The following is a 21,116-nucleotide window of genomic DNA, read 5'->3' on the forward strand; positions in this document are numbered from 1 at the left end:
ACCTGCAAACAAAGTCAAGGACTTGGTTCCAGAAGCAGGCAACTGTATGAAAGCTGATTGGCAAACCCAGACCCAAAGGAACAAGAATCATTTACTTGTGAAATTTAATTGTAGTCAGTTGTTTTGGAATATTTTTGTTTTTTAAAAAAATTTTTAGTGGAGTATAGGTGATTTGCAATGTTGTGTTAGTTTCAGGTGTACAGTAAAGTGAATCAGTTATACATATACATGTATCCACTCTTTTTTAGATTCTTTCCCATATAGGCCATTACAGAGTATTGCGTTCCCTGTGCTGTACAGTAAGTCCATATTAGTTATCTATTTTATATATAGTAGTGTGTATATGTCAATCCCAATCTTCCAATTTATCCCTCCCCACCCTTACTCTCTGGTAACCATAAGTTTGTTTTCTACATCTGTGACTCTGTTTCTGTTTTGTAGATAAGTTCATTTGTACCTTTTAAAACTTGTTTTAATTGAAATATAGTTGACATACAATATTATGTTAGTTTCAGGCGTACTACATAATGACTTGACATTTGCATACATTATGAAATGTTCCCCACGATAAGTCTTGTAACCATCTGGACCCATAAAAAGTTATTACGATATTATTGACCACATTCCTTATGCTATATATTCCCTTGACTTATTTATTATATAACTGGGGTTTGTACCTCTTAACCCCCTTCACCTATTTCACTGCTCCCCTTCTGGCAGTCACCTGCTTGTTCTCTGTATCTGTGAATCTCTTTTCATTTTGTTGTGTTTGTTTTTAGATTCCACATACAAGTGAGATCATGCAATATTTGTCTTTCTTTGTCTGACTTATTTCACTTAGCACAATACCCTCTAGATCCATCTAGATTGTCGCAAATGGTAAGATTTCTATTGATAGACACTTAGGTTGCTTCCATATCTTGGCTATTGTAAATAGTGCTGCAATAAACATTGCAGTGTTTATATATTTTTGAATTATATTTTTTTATATCTTCATCAGTTCAATACTCAGAAGTGAAATTGCTGGATCATATGGCAGTTCTATTTAAATTTTTTTTTTTTTTTTTGAGGTATGCAGGCCTCTCACTGTTGTGGCCTCTCCTGTTGCGGAGCACGGGCTCCGGATGCACAGGCTCAGCGGCCATGGCTCACGGGCCTAGCCGCTCCGCGGCATGTGGGATCTTCCCAGACCGGGGCACGAACCCGTGTCCCCTGCATTGGCAGGCGACACTCAACCACTGCGCCACCAGGGAAGCCCTCTATTTAAATTTTTAAAGGAGGCTCCATACTGTTTTTCATAGTGGCTGCATCAATTTACGATCCTACCAACAGTACACGAGGGTTCTAATTTCTCCACATCCTTGCCAACACTTGTTATTTGTTGTCTTTTTGATGATAGCCATTCTGACAGGTGTGAGGTTGTATCTTATTGTGGTTTTGATTTGTTGATTAACAATATTGAGCATTTTTTCATGTACCTGTTGGTTTCTGTATGTTTTCTTTGAAAAAAGGAGTCTATTCAGGTCCTCTGCCCATTTTAAAATCAGGGTTTTTTTGTTTTTCTGTTTTTTTTTAAGATGTTGGGGGTAGGAGTTTATTAATTAATTTATTTATTTTTTGCTGTGTTGGGTCTTCGTTTCTGTGCGAGGGCTTTCTCTAGTTGCGGCGAGCGGGGGCCACTCTTCATCGCGGTGCGCAGGCCTCTCACTATCACAGTCTCTCTTGTTGCGGAGTACAGGCTCCAGACGTGCAGGCTCAGTGGTTGTGGCTCATGGGCCTAGTTGCTCCGCGGCATGTGGGATCCTCCCAGACCAGGGCTCGAACCCATGTCCCCTGCATTAGCAGGCAGATTCTCAACCACTGCGCCACCAGGGAAGCCCCAGGTTTTTTTTTTTTTCATGTTGAGTTGTATGAGTTCTTTGTGTAATTTGGATATTAATCTCTTATCAGATACATCATTTGCAAATATCTTCTTACACTTAGTAGGCTGCCTTTTCACTTGATTGATAGTTTCCCTTGCTGTACAAAAGCTTTCTAGTTTGATGTAGTCCCATTTTTAAAATTTTTGCTTTTGTTTCTCTTGCCTAAGGAGACATATCCAAAAAAATACTGCTAAGGCTGATGTCAGAGCTTACTGCCTCTGTTTCCTTCTAGGAGTTTTATGGTTTCAGGTCTTACATTTACAACTTTAATCCATTTTGAGTTTATTTTTGTATATGGTGTGAGGAAGTAGTCTTGTTTGATTCTTTTGCACATAGCTGTTCAGTTTCCCCAAAACTGTTTATAAAAGGGGCTGTCTTTTCCCCGTCATATATTCTTGTCTCCTTCATTGTAGCTTAATTGACCATATAAGTGTGGTTTATTTCTGGATCCACTCTTCTGTTCCTTTGATCTATTTTTTGTGCCGGTACCATACTGTTTAGATTACTGTAGCTTTGAAGTGTAGTTTGAAATCAGGGCGCATGATACCTCCAACTTTGTTCTTCTTTCTCAAATTGCTTTGGCTATTCAGAGTCTTTTGTGTTTCCATACAAATTTTAGAATTTGTTCTAGTTCTGTGATCAGTGTCTTATAGTTTTCTGAGGACAAGTATTTTCCCTCTTTGGTTAGATTTATTCTTATTTTATCCTTTTTGATGCAATTATAAGTGGGATTGTTTTCTTAATTGTTCTGATAGTTTGTTGTTAGTATATAGAAACATGACATTTCTTTATATTAATTTGTATCCTGCAACTTTATTGAATTCATTTATTAGCTCTAGTTATTTGGTAATGTCTCAAATTTTCTATAAGTAGTATCATGTCATCTGCAAACAGTGATAGTTTTATTTATTCCTTTCCAATTTGGATTACTTTTATTTCTTTTTTCTTTGTCTGACTGCTGTGACTAGGACTGCCAATACTATGTTGAATAAAAGTGGCAAGAATAGGCATCCTTGTCTTGTTCCTGATCTTGGAGGAAATGCTTTCAGCTTTTCATGCTTGAGTAAGATGTTGGCTGTAGGCTTGCCTTTATCATGTAGAGGTATGTTCCCTCTCCATCCACTTTGTTAATTCCATACTATTTTTAAATAGGGGAAAAGTATTTGGTAGCAATCTTCCTTCCTCTGTCTCCTGCATCTTCACAAAAGTGGTTATGCGTAACTGACCACTCCCTAAAGGAGGCTTAGCCTTTACCAGCCATGACCACTAGAGGTCACAAAAGCACTTATTGTATCACTGAAACAACGGAATGCAGTCTGGGGCATTACAGATTACGCAAAAATGAACCCACACAGGCTACATTTAATTAAGGTGCTTCCTCAAAGGGGAATTGCAACTTATCATAGCAAACCCATTGTCAACCTCACTCCCCTGTCCCCCACCCCTGCCAATACAGATGAACACAGTTAATTACTCGGTAGGTAGTTAAAACGAGGTTTTCATACATGAAACCAGCCTGAGAGTCCCCCTAGTCTTTCATGCCCCTCTTTTTCCTTCAATTTCTATCATTAGAGCAAACGCTGGGTGCCGAGTACACACACACACCTTCCTTTGGTTGCCCAATTTTTTGTTAAAGGAGAAAAACTCATCTTTGTTTAAAATAATTTCCCCCCATTTCCATTGCTCAATTATTATGTGTTGAATGGAGAAAACTTAGAAACCAGAGAAACAAATAAACAAAAAAACATCAATCACTAATCATTCTATCATGCAGAGATAACCACTGTCACACCCTGGGACGGATGATATTGTGATGTTGTGTAGTCTGATTTCTTCACTTGGCTATGCATGAATGTCTTTTCATGTCATCAAGTATTTATCTTCAACATGAATTTTAGTGACTTATAAGAATCCCATCATACAGACCCACCAGGATTTACCTATGCATTGCTCTGTTTTTGGACATACACATTGTTTCCATGTTTTCCATATTACAAACATTATGATATGTTATGAGAGAGCACTTATTCACCACTCCCTGAGGGTTTCTACCATTGTAACAGTCCTGGTCTTTTTTGGGGATACAGTGACTTACCTAATAGCTGTGATGGGTGTGAGGATCGGGGCCTGTGTGGTTCACGCCTCTTTCTCCTGGGAGCCAGATTGTTACCAGAGAGCAGGTTCTTGCTCTGAGATGCCAGGAGGGGAGGCATGTGATGGGGCCGTGAAGTCTGTCCACTTCTGGGCTTCAGTTTTAGGAACTGCATTGAGGCTGCATATCTAAGTTTTTTTCTCTAATTGTCCCAGCTGACATTTAGATTCTTATATATATCTGTGTCCTCTTATGATTTCCCCCTTTCTATAAATTTCAGAATTAGGACTTTTGGGGATCAAAGTGTATATCTTATGTCTTTTGATACAAATGTTCATATTCTTCTCTAGAAAGTTTGTTCCAGTGTTGACTCCAACAAGCAGAATTTACCAGTTGATTGTCTTAAATTTTTCTCCCAAAGATCTGTAACTTCAGTATTTATATACATATGTAGGACAGGGTGAGATTATAGATCTATATTTTATATCTAAAATATTATATGTATTATTTATGGGACACAGTTATATATCTACATTTAATATATAAAACATTATATGTTAAATTTATATTAATATTAAATACACATTATGTTCATATTAATATATTAAATACATATATAAATTATATAAAATATATTTGAAATGTGATTTACGCAGAGCAAATATTGGAAATGGAAGGGGAGAGTTGTGATATATCAATAACATGATTTATCTAGTTCTGAACCATCTGGGAGCTTCATAGGAAATAATTTTGGTCACTTTATGTATGGATGAATGTGCGTGTACATATATATGTTTACAGTAGGTGATTTGAAAAGGAGTACTTGGTATAAGAAATAAAAATAGAAGTTTTAAAGATACATCATTTCCTTTATAGAATAAAAGAGTGTGTTGGTTAATTAATCAAAGAGATCAGAATGACCTTCCAGAATATCAGCCAGACGCCCCCTTTTCCCCCTCACCCTAGGTTTAAATGATGACTGGCTGTCATTGTCTTGAGAAGCCGGACTTTTTCTTTCATGGGTCACAGATGTTGAAACTCCAGTGAAGTTTGCATCATTTATTTTACATTGTGGTTTCCATGTTTTAACCAGGAATATGGTAGCATTGTAAATACCTACTTTTTTGCACAGATTTGAAATGAGGTGAAAAAAAATTCCAGCCGTCCTCTGGGGATGTTTGATAGAAGCTCAGTCGTTCTCCTCCTTAGTACTTTGTGAAGTTGGCTGTGATGTGCTCGTGGTTGAAGGGTATGTAGGCAGCAACTCCTGGAAACAAGCAGAGAACAACATGAGGTGCCCACGGTGCCCATAACCACGCCACCCTCCCACGGGACCAGCCCATTAAACTGGTCAGAGAGACAAAATCGCCGTAGAGTTGATTAGTATGCAGGGAGCATGGAACTGAGATCCAGGGGTCCTTGTTTTCAGGCTCTCAGTTGCCATGTGGAGCACATCTTTGGCCAAGCCCCTTAGAATGTGCCAGGCTCCTTCCCTCATATACACTATTGTACTACTAGTATTTATGCTGAAGAATTATTTTCAGGATTAGAAGTAATGACTGCCAAATGCCTCATACAGTATCTGACACATAATAAGTATGCAAGAAAGTAGTTACTATTAAAATGGCTTATGTAAGCCAAATTTAGGGCATTCAAAGCGGGAACTCATGTTCATTTTGGAAGATTTTGTAAGAAGTGAGGAAGGGCAGTAGGTTGAGAATTCTTGTCTTTCTGGGCAGGAAACACAGATGATGAAATAATCGATGATTAACTCTGAAGTAGCCAGGCATCAGAAAGCATGACAATTCCAGGCCCAAATCTTTTTGGATCTCAGAGGACTTTCTTTTCCCCAGAGAAGAAAAGTAACTGGCAGACATGAGAATTAACCTGATTTAAGTTCCCAGGGCAATTCTTGAGATGAAGGTCGTAAGAGAATTAATAATGATAGTGATTAGCATTTTTGAACAAATACCATGCAAAAGGCACTGAATTTACTCATTTCAAACACATTATTTCTAATCCACACAATAACCTAAGAAATGGTTATTGCTCTTTCCATATTATAGCTGTGGGCACTGTGCTTCAGAGAAGATTCATTATTTGCCTAGTGTAGCTAGAAAATAAGAGAAGGGGCTTCAGGAATTCCCTGGTGGTGCAGTGGTTAGGACTCAGTGCTTTTACTGCTGGGCCCAGGTTTGATCCCTGGTCAGGGAACTAAGATCCTGCAAACTGTATGGTATGGCAAAAAAAAAAAAAAAAGAGAGAGAGAGAGAGAGAAAGGGATTCTAACCAAGGCTTATGTGACTCTAAGATCTTTCTTAAATGCTGTGCTGCAATTCCACAAATTCTGACTGGCCAGATTTTTTTGTCAAATCCATGGTAGGCTCTAGGAAAAACGTCTCTCTCATTGTAATCTTGGATAATGAAGCATCTTGACAAAGAACGGTGACAACATCAGGTTAACTAGGTAACATCATCCTTCGACAAAACCATAGACCAGTACTCTTTAAGTTGCAGGATATTTTAGTATTTGTGCAAACATTTTAAAGATTGTTAAGGTTTTGCTGAAGTCTGAGTTTTATTCTTCCCACTTGCCCCACACAAACATTCTTCTTTCTGGTGATTTTTAACAACACTACAACAAAAGAAGGCGAAGAATGGATTTTGAGTGAAGCTGTGGTCTTGATTATCTGCTCTATCACATACTACATGTATGCCTTGGGCAAGTCCCTTTTTTGTTTGTGAGACTTAGTTTTTTTTGTTGTAAAAAGAGTCACTAATGCCTACAGAGTTGATGTGAGTATGAAATAAGATAACGTTACTACATTAATAGATGTTCTCTTATCCCTCCCATTTATTTCCCACTGGCTATGAATTCACTGTTCTTTTGCTTTACACATACGTGTTTAATTTTTTAACCCCAAATTGGCCATCTTCTTAGATCACACACTTAAGAAAAAAAAATCTTTCTCACATCTGCTTTTTCCTTCTTTAGCTCTTACTACTTTAGGTCAATCCACTTTTCTTGTTCACTGGATATTTTCCCACTGGCTCGGAGTGGAGTTAGGATTCTTGATTTTTTCAAAAGCTATTTTAGAGAGCTACCCATCTGTTCTATCTATCTATCTATCAACACTGTATATATATTCATAATATATCTGTGTATGTACATACATATGTAACAGCTATATGTACAATTATTGTATATACATGCAGTCTCACAATTATTTATCGATTAAATAAATGAATAAATTAAATATGTTAATGAAAGAATTAGCCTTCAAATGATGGAGAAAATGCCCACATTCCTTTTCTTCTCTCACCTTCATTTAAAGGTGTTTTGCCGCTCAGGAACTGCCAATATGTCATGTCATTAACATTTTCAGCGATATTGTTAATAGAAGAGACCATAGGTCCCCAGGATGTCATTGTGGTTTCAAATCTGTAAGAATAAAATCATATACGATTAATACCTCACTTTAAGTCAGGCAATAAGAAGTTAAGATGAAGGGACAGAGACCTTCTAAATGCTTTAAAGATCAGAAAAAATCATGTTTCAAAGAGAAAATGCAAATGACTAATGAACATAAAATTACTTCATTTGGAATTAAATGAAAATAAAATGGGGCTTCCCTGGTGGCGCAGTGGTTGGGAGTCCGCCTGCCGATGCAGGGGACGTGGGTTCGTGCCCCGGTCTGGGAAGATCCCACATACCGCGGAGCGGCTGGGCCCGAGAGCCGTGGCCGCTGAGCCTGCGCGTCCGGAGCCTGTGCTCCGCAGGGGGAGAGGCCACAACAGTGAGAGGCCCGCGTACCGCAAAAAAAAAAAAGAAAAAGAAAGTGAACAGATTTTTAAACAACCTATCAATAAGCAGATTTTTAAAATGTAAATGTCCAACAATGGGCAAAAAAATTAGGTGAGTGATGGAATGAATATCCAAGATTGACTCTTTTGCAGTTATGAAAATCATATTTTTCAATATTTTTCAGTGAAATGGGAAAATGCTTATGCAATAATATTAAGTGAAAATGTGGGATACACATTATATCAGAAATATCTATCTATCTCGTATATTATGGATCACAACTATTTGTAATATGCATGGAGAAAATACCTATAAAATTATAAAAAATATCAACAGTGATTATATTGTGGATAGACTATAGATGCTTTGTTTTCTTCTTTATGCTTCCCCCCCTCGAAATTTCTTCTATGTGTGTTTATTATGTGTATTTATAGTTAGGAAAAGTTAAATCAGGCAAAATTAAAGCTAAGCTTAGAGAAGAAGTAAAGTATATTCAGCAGGTTGTTGGAAAATTAAGTATTCTCGAAATGCGATCTTTGTCTTGACCTGTTCTACAGAAGTTAGGGAAGTTATGGAGCTGGTCTGTGGGCAGCAGACACGTGTACTTATCCTAATCCTGGAGAATAGATCCCATGTCACTTGTCTATTCCTTGGCCTTTGTCAATCTGTCTCCTGGACATCTCTCTGCAAAATTTGGATTGGGCCATCTTTCCTTTGAAAGTATCTCCTCTTTTCCTTTCCATGACCTGGCATCTTCCCCTCCTCCTCCTATAGCTTAGGCTTCTCCATATTTCTCTACTGTTCCCTCTTTTTGCAAACTATAAACATTCCCCAAAGTTTAATGTTCTCCTTTGTGATTTATTTCTATATTTTTCCCTTTCCCAACTGGGTAGTAGAAAGAACATAAGAGTCAGTCAAATCTGGGTTCAGATCTCAATTCCACGAGTTGCATGTTAGTTGATCTTCAGAATATTACTTAACCATTTTGGGCCTAAGTGGTTCTATCTGTAAAATGGGAATAATTATATCTGTCTCATGGTTTATTGGAAGCATTGTACCTGCCACCTACTACACTGACCCTAACTTCAGTCGTCAACTCTATCAGATGACTACCCAGTCTCTTGCTTGTCCTGACCTCTTTTTCTAGGACTTCCTTTATACCTCCAAAAGCTTCCTAATGTTTCTGTTTTGAATGCCAACAATTAATCATCTAAAGGAATTGGGTTTTTCTCTGACGGACATTCTTCCTTCCTGACATTCCTACCAATAGTTTTGAAGGCTCTTGCTCTTGACCCCCACATCCAGTCACTCATGAGCCCTGGGGCATCTTCCTTGGCATGAGTACATTTCTCCTAGATGAAGTCCTCATCAGTTTACAGCTTCATTTCTGTAGTCATGCCCTAGCTTTCCTCCTTGTCACTCATTCCCCAAAACAATTAACATTTTACAAGATGACTTTTCTTACTCAAAAACTTTCAATGCTCCTCTGCAACATGAAGTCCGAATTCCTTAGCCTGGTATTTCAGGCTTTCTACAATATCACCCAATCTATCCTTCCAGACATCATTCATTTAATTCAGTCCTGTATTCTCTTGTCTAGTCAAGCTGGTCTACTCATTGACCCTAAATTCCTTGCTCAGTCCTGTCTCGAATGCTTTGTCCTCACCATCCCCCTCTTCCTAGAATACCATCCTTCCATATCTTCCTGTATGGTACCTATTCTTTGAATGTGGTCCAAAGCCACCAGCCTTCCTTGACTCTTCTAATCCACACTGTGCTCTCTCTCCTTTGAATTCCTGTTTTAAAAACTCCATCTTATATTGACTTGAATGATTTAATTTTTATGAGAGCATTGCCTAGTTACTAGATTGCAGGCTCCTCAAGGGGCTATTAAATAAAGATCTGTTACATTATCAGAAGGGAAAAAAGAAAGAAAATGAAGGAAGGAGAGAGAGAATGGGAACTCAGGTTGGGCTTGGGAGGAATGGTGAATGTCACTTGTAACACTCACTTGAATGTGGGGTTTTGGCGCTGTGCTTCCTCTAGGACAACAAGTAGCACTGATCCTCTTTTTACACTGACATTGATGGTCTCATTGAAGCGAAGCTCCACAGTCCTCAGCTGGTTATTTATGGTGTACTTGACAGTGATATTGGATGCTGAGGTAGGAACAGGGCTAGGATGGTTGGGTAGAGTTGGTTGCACCTCATGATCTGGGAAGAGCAAAGAGGCCAAATTTGTTAAAGATTATGGGGTTTGTAGTATAGTTACAAAATCTCTGTTATTGGCAGCTTATCCCAGAACACATTTCAAGAGACGACAGTGGTTTTGTGTCCTTTGTGGATTGTTCTGAAGAACTGGTGTGACCTGTGAAGCTCTCATTTCCATCCTAGAGAATTGATCGTAGCTGAAGAACTGACAGCTAGCTTAATAACGCACGTTTATTTTGTTAAAAGGATTTGTAAACTGAAGGGAGGATTGTGAGCCCTAAGTCATGTATTTTACATGGTGCTCACTGTTCACTTGGGGTTTTTTGTTAACCCGAAGAATCTGGAAGCAAAGGTAGAAAGTTCCAGACCATTTAACAAAATACCTGGGCACCTAGTGTAGAATCCTAGGAAGGACTCATGGCCCACCTTGTTCAAGTTGGGAAATCTTTGGGAAGCAGCCTAAGGAGTTAGTGAATGTGGCTATGTTTGGAATGATGGTGGTCAGATTGCTTAACTGTGGTCTCTATAGATTCTGTACTGAGATAGACAAGGAGCTTACTAATCTCTGCTTATCTCAGGAAGTCCATGCAACATAAGATGAATCATACTTTATGTTAGTATTTGATTAGAAAGAAGAGTTGGAGGAATCTATACCAAAGACTCTGGGGTGATAAATTTTTTGGCAGGACTCTACTTTCTAGATGTATATTTCTGCCATGTTTGAATTTTAAGTATCTCTGTATTATATTTGTAAATGGATAAAATAAAGATATTTCAAATAAAAAAGGTAATGTGCCAGATTTCCACCCCATCCCTTTGATGTGCTGTGAGCACATTTTTATATCTCCAAGTCTTGGCTGAAATGTCAACTCTGTTCTTCTCCTAAGGTTCCCAAACTCAATGATTGGTCATACTTTCTTTGCTTTTGCACTGTATATGGCTTCTATTTCTGTTTAATACTTATTTCATTCTTCCAAATATTGTAGTTTTTGTCTACCGTCTCCTGACTTTGTAAAGAGCAGATATGGTAAGATATTGCCTAATGTTCGGTGCATTTGTCAAATGAATGAAATGAAGTCATATGTTATTTGACTGTTAGGACCAGGGATCTTCTCTCTCCACAAGCATCCAACAGAATGATTTACCTATAATAGGTGTTCAGTAAATGTGTGTTGAATGAAGTGGATGTGGGAGCAGAATTCTGAGGGCAGGACAGCATGGCTGCATGCTAACACACAACTCTTGGGAACTGGCCCTGCCTACATGGCAGTCATGGATATAACAGGACCTTATGCCACTTAAAATTGGTCCATGTATCATTCCTGGCATAAGTTGCCACTTTATAGGGAGAGACAGATGTTAAGAGTTCTTACCAGGGCTGCAAGACACATGGGGCACATCTAGGTATGTCTTGCCTTTCAGGGAAGGGAGGATTTGGGCAATGGACATGGGGTTGTGGAATTTCCCCTCCTTAATCTCATCCAGTACAGAATCCATGGTCTGCTGGCAGTTCCACTCCTTGTTAGGTCGTTCAGGTGTCACGGAGAGAGCCTGGGGCCGGGGTGGGGGTGGGAGGGTGGGTAGAGAGAGAGAGAGAGAGAGAGAGAGAGACAGATTAGGTATAGCTGAGAGTTGGCCTTTATTAGCCTTATAAGGGACAGACTTGATCACTAATCTTTGTGATCAACCAGAGTCCAAAACCGAAGCTGCACGAGGTTCAGGACAACATCTGTCTTATTCACGGCTGTGTCTCCACTGCTTCGTTCAGTGTCTGTCACATAGCAGTCACACAATAAATATCTGAGCTACACTCAGATTCAGGGAGTGCTATTAGGGCTGCTGTATTTACTAACAGTTCTTGCATGTAGAAGGAGGATGTGAGCTGGCAAAGCAAGCTCCTAGAGAAGCTTTATTGTAGGACAACCTGGCCATCTAAAGGTAGTAGACTTCTTTTGTTTCTTGTTGTTCTACGCACCCTTTGGTGGACTCTTCCCACATTCTTTGATCATGTCAGTACTGTCAGCTGGAGGCTCCACGATCCTGGCCACAAGGGTGGACTCGTGGGCTGGGCTAATCGTAGAGTGCTGTCCTCTTGGTGACAGTGATTGATGGACACATGCACTAATCAGAGTCCTTCCATGATACACAGACATTGGGAGAGAGAAACATTTCTTCCCCCTTGCTGGGCTTAGTAATCACTGAAGTTCTAGTGACCATCTTTCTCAGCCACTCTGAAGAAGCCATGTAGCAGGAGAGAGAATGAGGAAAACCATGGCTGAGAGATGATGAAAGAGTGATCCCTGATGTGATTTGAGCCCTTTATTCTGATTAATCCTGAAATCACCTAATCGAGCCCTGGATCCCCCAGTTTATGTGAAATAGTAAATCTCCATTTTTTTTTTCTCAAGCAAAAATTATTTGGGTTTCTGTTATTTGCAAAATGAGTCTTGATGGATACACCAAGCAAGTCACTCTACTTTGCTGAGTTTTCTGTCTCACGGGTAAAATAGAAATCATAGCTACTGCCTACCTTTGGGGCGGTCATTTGGAGGTTCAGATGGGATGCTATGCAAAAGCATTTTGTAATGGTGTGTTGCGGAAGCTGTCCTTAGCGCCTCCCTGCCTTTAGGGTTGTGCTGACTCATCCACCAGAGCATGTTAATGGGCTGGGGCTGCTGATGACCCATTCACTTGAAGCTTTGGATGGGAAATGGGTGAAGGGAGGGGAGCCAGAAATGGCTGTGAGCTAGAGGCAGTTCTGTGAGCAACTAGGAGTTTTGACAGGCTCTGTTAACCTCCATAACCATGACAATGGCTCTTCCCAGAGGCCCCTTTACAGGGCAGTTTGGTTAAAGGGCATCAGTTAGGCTTTCCCAGCAGTCGTATCTGTATCTTGTCCACCTGCCATATTCATATCCCAAATCCCACTAAGTGAGATGTATCCCCTTGGGATAAAACATCACAACACCAACTCTTTAGAAAGGAGTAACGCATTAGCCAGTTAGAAGTCAATAATAACTTTGCATGAAGAAGTTTACACGTCCCCAAGTTAGGTTCTTGTCAGAGGAACCTTGAAAGGGTTGGAATATTTACGGAAGAAAGAGGAGGAAATGCCTCTGGGAAACAATGTGGGTGGCCTAGGTCACTTGAAGGGCGCTGACAGCTGGCAGAGGGTGAGTGAAGGCTGCAAAGGAAGCTAAATATCACCTCTCTTCCACTGGGAGAGATCACAAACAATTATTAAATGCCACATTGTGCCTGTGACTTTTTTTATACCTTTGCTATTATGGGGAAAATGAAATTCCAGGAAATTCAATATTTGCCTAAAATGGTGGCCAATCTGTGATGCAAACCCAAGTTGTTACAGCCTTAGAAACCCTTTGTTTTTGACACCAGAACATTTTAGATTAGAAAAAAGTTTATATAGTAGATATCTGGTGATTTCAGACTTCAGACTGCCTGGGTAAACTCTGGCATAAGGCGGGTAGGGAGAGGTTATGTATCCTAACTGACAAGTAATCCACGTAGCCTTTGATATCTGGATATGGATGAGGTCCTGCCTTTTCGCGAGGAAAAACTTTAATTCCCAGGTACAGCTTTTCACGGTGTACTCTGCAGGTGCTAAAATCCCAGATAGAATTCACAAACCAAATTAGCAAAAGCAAACACTTCTCTGTCTGGCTCTAAGGTGAGCAAGGTTATGTTAAGTGAGTCATGAATAAAACTTGCTTTGGATTTCTTCAAGACTTCCTTTGTTCCCCCACAGAGCTTTCTAGACCTGAGCCCTGGGAAAGCTTTTGTATGATTCAGCCATAAAAACTAACAGTGTTTTGCTCTCTGACAAAATTCTATTGACCACGACATGATGTAGAAACTGACTTTATTTTCATTAGTTGGTCCTATGGCATATTGGAGTGGGGACTTTGTATTTACTCTTATGTTTAACATGAACTAATTTCTAGTCTATTTATGCCCTTTGCTCATTTTTTAATCTGAATTTTAAAAAATATTTTAAAAATTGAGATGTAATTGACATATAACATTATATTTGTTTCAGGTGTAGTAACAAATGATTTGATATTTATATATATTGTCAACTGATCACAGTAAGTCTAGTTAACATTCATCACCACACATAGTTTCACATTTTTTATATTGTGATGAGAACTTTTAAGATTTACTCTCTTATTAACTTTCAAATATATAATACAGTATTGTTAACAATAGTCACCATGCTGTACATTACGTCACTAATTTTTAATGTATAGAATATCAGACCAGTCTCCAACCCCCTGCACTAGTCCAGAGCTAAATTAGGTTTAGGGTGGGCATTGTAACTCCATGGTTCTGTTTCTTTATTTTTTATTGATGTACAGTTGATTTACAATATTATTTTAGTTTCAGGCATATGGTATAGTGATTCAGTATTTTTGCAGATTATACTCCATTATAGATTATTAAAAGATAATGGCTATAATTCCCTGTGATATACAGTATATCCTTGTTGCTTATCTATTTTATACATAGTAGTTTGTACCTGTTAGTCCCATACCCCTAGTTTGTCCCTCCCCGCTTCCCTCTCGCCTTTGGTAACCACAAGTTTGTTTTCTATATCTGTGAATCTGTTTCTGTTTTGCATATACATTCATTTGTATTATTTTTTAGATTCCACATATAGGTGATATCATGCAGCATTTATCTTTCTTTGCTTGATTTAATTCACTAAGCGCAATATTATGATCCTCTGTTTCTTGGGATTTCCAAGTTGGGAAGGTCATGATGTAGTTTTTCTATTAATTCCATGGGGCATTTTGAGACTCTGGAGCATAAATTTCTTAGTTTGGACTACAGGATTTGGCCACAGATGACCCTTTAATTTTTGATTCTAGTTGGTTCTCTCTCCCCGTTATTATTGGTGTGTTTTCCGTGGGAAGATGTTGCCCTAATCAACGGAAGGGGAGGGGTGTGTGTGTGTGTGTGTGTGTGTGTGTGTGTGTGTGTGTGTGTGTGTGTGTGTGTGTGGTTGTATTTGGAGCTATATCAAGCAGCATCTTATAGAATCCAAGCCTGAGACTCTATACTAGGGAAGCATAGGACTGAGCATAGACTTGATGACCAGACACATCAGATGCTGACATATATTAGGGATCTTTGTGAGGTTGAACTGAGACTGAGATAGTAAAAGACCTTGACAAAGATTAGATGTCCAGGCGGTTTTAGATTATTTTCATTAATCATTTTGAATACAATCCCACCTTTTTTTGGATCAAGGTAAAAATCTGATAAAAGAACACTTGATTGGCAGCATGGAATCAGAAGATTCAATATTTTTTGAGGACCTCCTTGAATAGCCTTATTTTTTAATACACCAAACTTTCAATTGTCTATAATTATTATGAACAAACTGATCATTATTCATAATAAACCAATATATTTCTTGGATTTATTTATTTTTCCATGGAAGGGAAAAGAGTTCATGCATATTTGATTTTATACTTTACCTGTGAGGTAGGGATGAATTAACACTTACCTGCATTTCACCAGTAGAGAAACTGAGGCACAGGTGCCGTAAGGAATCTACCTCTAGTCACAGTAGCTGGTCCTCGCCAGAGATACTACCCAAAGCCTGGTCTCTTGGTCCTACAATCCAGGCTTAGGGACATGGACCCAGCGAAGGGCATCAATGATGCCTTTACCTGCATGGCAAGGCCAGTGCTGTAGATGTCTCCGATGATGCCATTGTCTTGGATCCTCATGCTGATATTCTCCACAGTATTCTTTAGTACCTGACCGAACAGTTCTCTGTAACCTTCCTCTGAATCTATGGGGATCTTGTTGTACATACAGGTCAGAGCCAAGGTCACCACTGCTCCTGTATCTGAGAATCACAGCACGGGATAAGACAACCACCACCACCACAATATGAACAACTAACATTTGTGTGCTTATTGTGTTCAGGTTCATTATCTCCTTCACCCTTCAGGACAGTCTGTGAAATAGGACCTATAATTATCTCCATTTAGGGGATGAGGAAATGGAGGCTCAGAGAGGTTAGGTAACTGCCCAAGGCCACACACCTGAATGCAGATCTGTATGACTCCACAGCTCATGCTTTGAATGAAAGTCGACTAGCAGCATTTTCAGTCCCACTTCTCTAGTCCCAATGTTTATCTTTCAAAATGTCAGCAGTTGGTGAAGGTCCAGCCATCACCACCTCTCACCGAAGTCCTCTCTGTCACCCCACGCAACAAGTGTAGTCTCTTTTCTGGATTCCTTTAGCATTTGTTGTCTGTACCTGTTTTGCAGTCTCAACACTCTCTGCTGTTACTGTGCCCTGTGAGTTCTCAGAAGCGGGGAGGGCGGGGATTTTCATCTCCCATAGTACCCAGCACAAGGGCTTTTTTCATTATTTCATTCTTATTATGTGTGAACTGAATGGGCAAACTCTGGCATGACGAGACCAGAAGAAATCAAAGACTTGCCAGATGGCATTTTTTTCATCAATCTTTCCCTCCCCACCCTAATCTCCACCCAAAATGTCATCACCTCATTAAGGATGACAATGTTGGCAAAGAAGCCCCAATTTCCTGATCTGGCAGAGAGGCCCCAGCAATGCATGAGGTCCCAGATGGGAAACAGAGGCCAGTCTGTGTTTGACCCATGGGGAGGGTACTTGAGTCAATATCTACCTGTGTGCTGGTCTGATAAAGCCTGAAAAGAGAGAGGTTACTGATGCGGCATGTATAAGGGGTGAAAACCTGAGATAATACTGCTGCTTAGATAGTGGTAGAGGAGAAAAGATGACCACCAATGAGGGACATAACAGTGGCCCCCACAGAGGGCATCATACAGAGAAGGGATCATTAAGTGCAGAAGAAGGACATGGTGTGGTAGAGGACAGAGCTTCCATTCACAAGCAGCCACGTGCTTGCAGGATGAAGGAATAAGATGGTTCCACTGCATCCTTGAAGGGGAGCATTGGGTTTTTAGTGTTCAGAGAGTAGCTGTTTAGTATAAAGAGAATATCTGGGGACTTCCCTGGTGGGGCAGTGGTTAAGAATCTGCCTGCCAACGCAGGGGACATGGGTTCGAGCCCTGGTCCGGGAAGATCCCACATGCCACGGAGCAACGAAGCCCGTACTCCACAACTACTGAGCCTGCGCTCTAGAGCCCGCAAGCCACGGCTACTGAAGCCTGCGTGCCGCAGCTACTGAAGCCCATGCACCTAGAGCCCATGCTCCAACGCTGCTCGCCGCAACTAGAGAAAGCCCGCGAACAGCAACAAAGACCCAACACAGCCAAAAAAAAAAAAAAAAAAAAAAAAAGAGAGAATATTTGGATGTAGTAAGGAGAAGCATTGAGAAGAATAGAGTGTGGAAGCGTCAGCAGCGATTAAAGAGGAGGTTCAGGGTGGGACTGAGTCCAGACACTGATTTAATAATTTAATCACTCGTCTGGGAACAACTCCTGACTTGGATGACATATTTATTGTTCTCAATGGAGATTCTGATTTGTCTGTAACTGTCAGACATGTCAAGTATTGTCCTGGTTTCTGTTTTATCTTCTCCCTTTCATTTATACCTTAATTCACACGTCCAACAAATATTTGCCAAGTATCTCTCATCTACAGACACGTTCATGGTCCTCAGCTCCTCTTCCATGGAAAGCTCCCCGCCTCCCACTTTCCCTCCAGCTCTACCCTTCAGTGACCTTGATGTTCCCAGCTCAGGGCACTGTGTGTAAGTGGTGACCTACTCACCCACGTTGAAGGGAGAGGAATTGTCCAGCAGGCTCTTGGCAAAGCGAACTGCTATGGGTAAGGTCGTCTCCGTGTTGTTCTGGCACAGCGCCAAGATCGCCAGACTGGGCCCATAGAAGGATGAAGCATGGCTATTGAGGCCTTGGAAAGGGATAGAGGGCCTTCATAAGACTGACATTCACCATAAAGAAGATATTTGTGAAAAAGGAAAAGCCAAACTTTTTAAAGAGACATTGCTAGAAAACCTGTCCAAAAAGAAAGATACCATATGGCAAGAGATAACTTCCATGTGTCTCAGAATAAGACTGTCATCTGGCATGAGAACAGAATAAAAAGGATGCTGCTGTCTTCAATGATGGCATAGAACTGTTTCCCTGGGATAGTGGTCTTTTCTAGTTCATTGGATTGGAAGTGGAGATCTCACTTGTGGGATCATCAGAGGTACTTTGTGTCTCTTGCCTAAACTTCCACTCTCCTTTCGTTTTTCTTTATAGATTAAAAATTCTCAGGAAGGGCCATTTGCCTCACTTCCCCCTGCCTTCTGATGAATTCTTACTGGAAGGTGGCCAGTTCTCCATTTGTCTCTGTAGAATCGATACTTTGTTCCCAGGGTCTCGGCAGGAGGAGGTAAGGGCCATAATGGTGAGGGCAAGCTGACCAATGGTAAGGTCTGTAGAAGAGAGAATAATATAGTTAAACAAAGGCGTTCTCAGGGGAGAGAGCACCAGGGGCCAGGCTGAGCTCTCTGCTTCTTTCCAGATCATTTCGATTTTTTAAATAATGTGATTGGTTTTTTGATCTTACTCAAGGAAAGAAGTATGGAAAAACATTGAAGAAGTATGGAAAAACCTTAAGTAGGCCATTAATCTAGTGGCCTCTATGTGACTTGACAACCCCATCAGGAATTCCTGGTATCTGTTTAGAAAAGCAGCAAGAATACCCATGCAAATTCATATATTAAAACGTGTATAGTTACAAGATAATTTTAACTTTACTCAAGTTCATCTAATTTGAACCTCAAGGCAACTCCTGTGAGGTAGGCAGAACAGAGATTTTATTATTATTGTTATTGTTGTTATTGCTATTAGTGTTATTGTTATTAGAGTTATTTGCATTTCGCAAATGAGACCATGTGGTTGATGGGGTTCTGTGACTAGTTCAAGGTCACAGAATTAGTAAGTGGCAGAGCCAGACCTGGAAATCTGCTCTTTTACATTTAATCTAGAGCTCTTTCTGCTTTACTGCCCTCCTGTGTGAATGCCCTGACTTCACACATGAGTCCTTCCAGGTATGCAGGGAAAGGTGTTTGGGTGAGTCAGGTACCATCACAGGTAGCACTGGGGTGGAGGGACATGGAGGTGGGCGCTGGGGGTGGAGATTCAGGGAGCGGGCAGAGGGGCCCTGACTTCTCACCGGCTGTGTCACTGTCCACGAGCTTGCAAGTCAGGAGTTTCTGGGCCTCCAAGTTGTAGGCTCCGGCCAGGTTCATGGCAATCAGGATGCTGGGGTTTGGGAAGGCAGGGTTGACCCCGGAGCTCTCCATGAGCACTTGGATGCCATTCACCAAGGGCTGCTCTGCTAAGGGAACAGCTGCAAGGGACAAAGCCGTTCACCAAACCCCTCATCCTCATTGCCTCTTCTCAGAAACATGTTTCCTGGGTCTCTTAGGAGAAGACAGGATTAGCCTTGGTATCCTCAGTGATGCTCCCTTTGGGGTGATTATTACAGAGCAATGGAGAGAACATTGGGCTTTTTCTTTTGAGGCCAATTAGTCCCTACATCTTCCCAAATAACCCTTATCTTTAAGAAAGTGATTTTTCACTTAGTAACATCGAGCACTGTGGCTCACAGACATTTCATGCTATTTCTAGCATGTTCTGAGAAGTCACTGATTTCCTTGCATCCATTTTTTTCCTCCCTCTTACATGAAAAATATGAAAGATTTGGGATATGACCTATCCTCAGCAGGTACCCAACATTCTCACTAGTAGTGGTACCTGGTCAGAACAGCAACTGAGGGTCTTTCTCTGTATCATCAACCATCATTCCTGCAATGGTATTTCAAATTCTCTTAAAGTAAAATGCATAGACTTGCCTCTCAAAGAACTTATGCTATTAAGCCAGGAAAGATGAACCACACACACTCACACCCTGACTCACCCGTTTTGGAACTCCTAGAGTGATCGCTATTTTCAGGCACTGTCTCATGAGCAGACGTCAGTGTCTGAGGTTTCTGCTTATCCCCAGGGCAACTGCTTCCCTGACCTTGGAAAAAATGCTGTACTCACAGCATGAGCTTCGGGTCTGGGTGCTGGTCCCAGTCGTAGCCCAGAGAAGGGTCAGGAGTTGGAGGGTGACCCGGGACATCCCACTCTCTTCTGTCCACGTCTCCCGTTCACAAGTCCCAGTGTTTGCAAGTAGAGTATTTCTCTACTTTTTCTTATACATGCTTCTCTTTGTAAAACAGTCTGCCCTCCTCCCCCATCCTCCAGCCACTCCTAACCACTTATGCTGACCACTCTCTCCCTGATAAAACTAATTTCCATTTGCTTATCTAAGTTTACCTACTATAGAGCCTCCAAGGTGCCTGAAGGTCACGTGTAGGCCCACACTGTCATAGGAGACGCTCAGGGCTTAATATGCGGTGAAGGCAGCGATGACCGAGTGTCCGAGTGTCGTTTAGCAACCACTTCATTGAGGTTTGGGGGATTCCTAAGGCACCACCTCACAGCCTGAGGCACTTGCTTTACAATAAGCCCTCTTAGGCTCTCAGGTGAGCATGGCCAGGTGAGGTCTGGCTTTATGCAATGAATTAAATTGACATGACCTGGGTTCCAGCCTAGGCTCTTTGAAGTTGTTTGATGTTGGGAAAGCAATGGGCCATAAAATGTTTTGTTTGATTTCTCTTTCCTTATCTGGGGATGAAAGCAGTTTCAAACACCCAGGGCTTTCAGATATTATCTTTGAAAGTTAGTAATTGCAAAACGTGAGATCAATGAACTATATTAAGTAATATGTATGTATTAGAAATGTTTTTAGAATTGTAGCTGTATAATAAAGCAAAGTATATCTCCCCCTCACACAGAGAACTGGAAATAATGAGATTATGAAGGAGGGGGCTACTTTTTTTTTCTAACTACCACATTTTAAGTAGCTCCTTTTCGGAGGCCATTCTCACAGTGACTCCCAGCTTAGACTAACATTGTAAATCAACTATACTCCGATAAAAATGGAAAAAATATATCATATGAAGAAAAAGCAAAAAAAAAAAAAATTCAAATTCCTTTTTTTTTTTTTTTTTTTTTTTTTTTTTTTTTTTTTTTTTTTT

At 40.5% G+C, this 21,116-nt stretch overlaps 1 protein-coding gene across 1 annotated transcript; it reads right to left on the reverse strand.

Annotated features, from left to right (window-relative positions):
- Positions 1-5,059: 5,059 nt before the first annotated feature.
- Positions 5,060-20,194, reverse strand: CBLIF (cobalamin binding intrinsic factor). The gene is made up of 9 exons (XM_007118785.2): positions 20,077-20,194; positions 19,202-19,378; positions 18,345-18,458; positions 17,789-17,929; positions 15,726-15,907; positions 11,403-11,580; positions 9,831-10,032; positions 7,338-7,456; positions 5,060-5,281 (listed from the first exon to the last, which is right to left on the reverse strand). The coding sequence occupies exons 1-9, from the start codon at positions 20,153-20,155 to the stop codon at positions 5,220-5,222; spliced, it is 1,254 nt and encodes a 417-aa protein (XP_007118847.1). The 5' UTR covers positions 20,156-20,194; the 3' UTR covers positions 5,060-5,219.
- Positions 20,195-21,116: the final 922 nt, after the last annotated feature.

This window comes from Physeter macrocephalus, chromosome 16 (assembly GCF_002837175.3).
Source record: "Physeter macrocephalus isolate SW-GA chromosome 16, ASM283717v5, whole genome shotgun sequence".
In the NCBI taxonomy this organism is placed as follows: Eukaryota; Metazoa; Chordata; class Mammalia; order Artiodactyla; family Physeteridae; genus Physeter; species Physeter macrocephalus.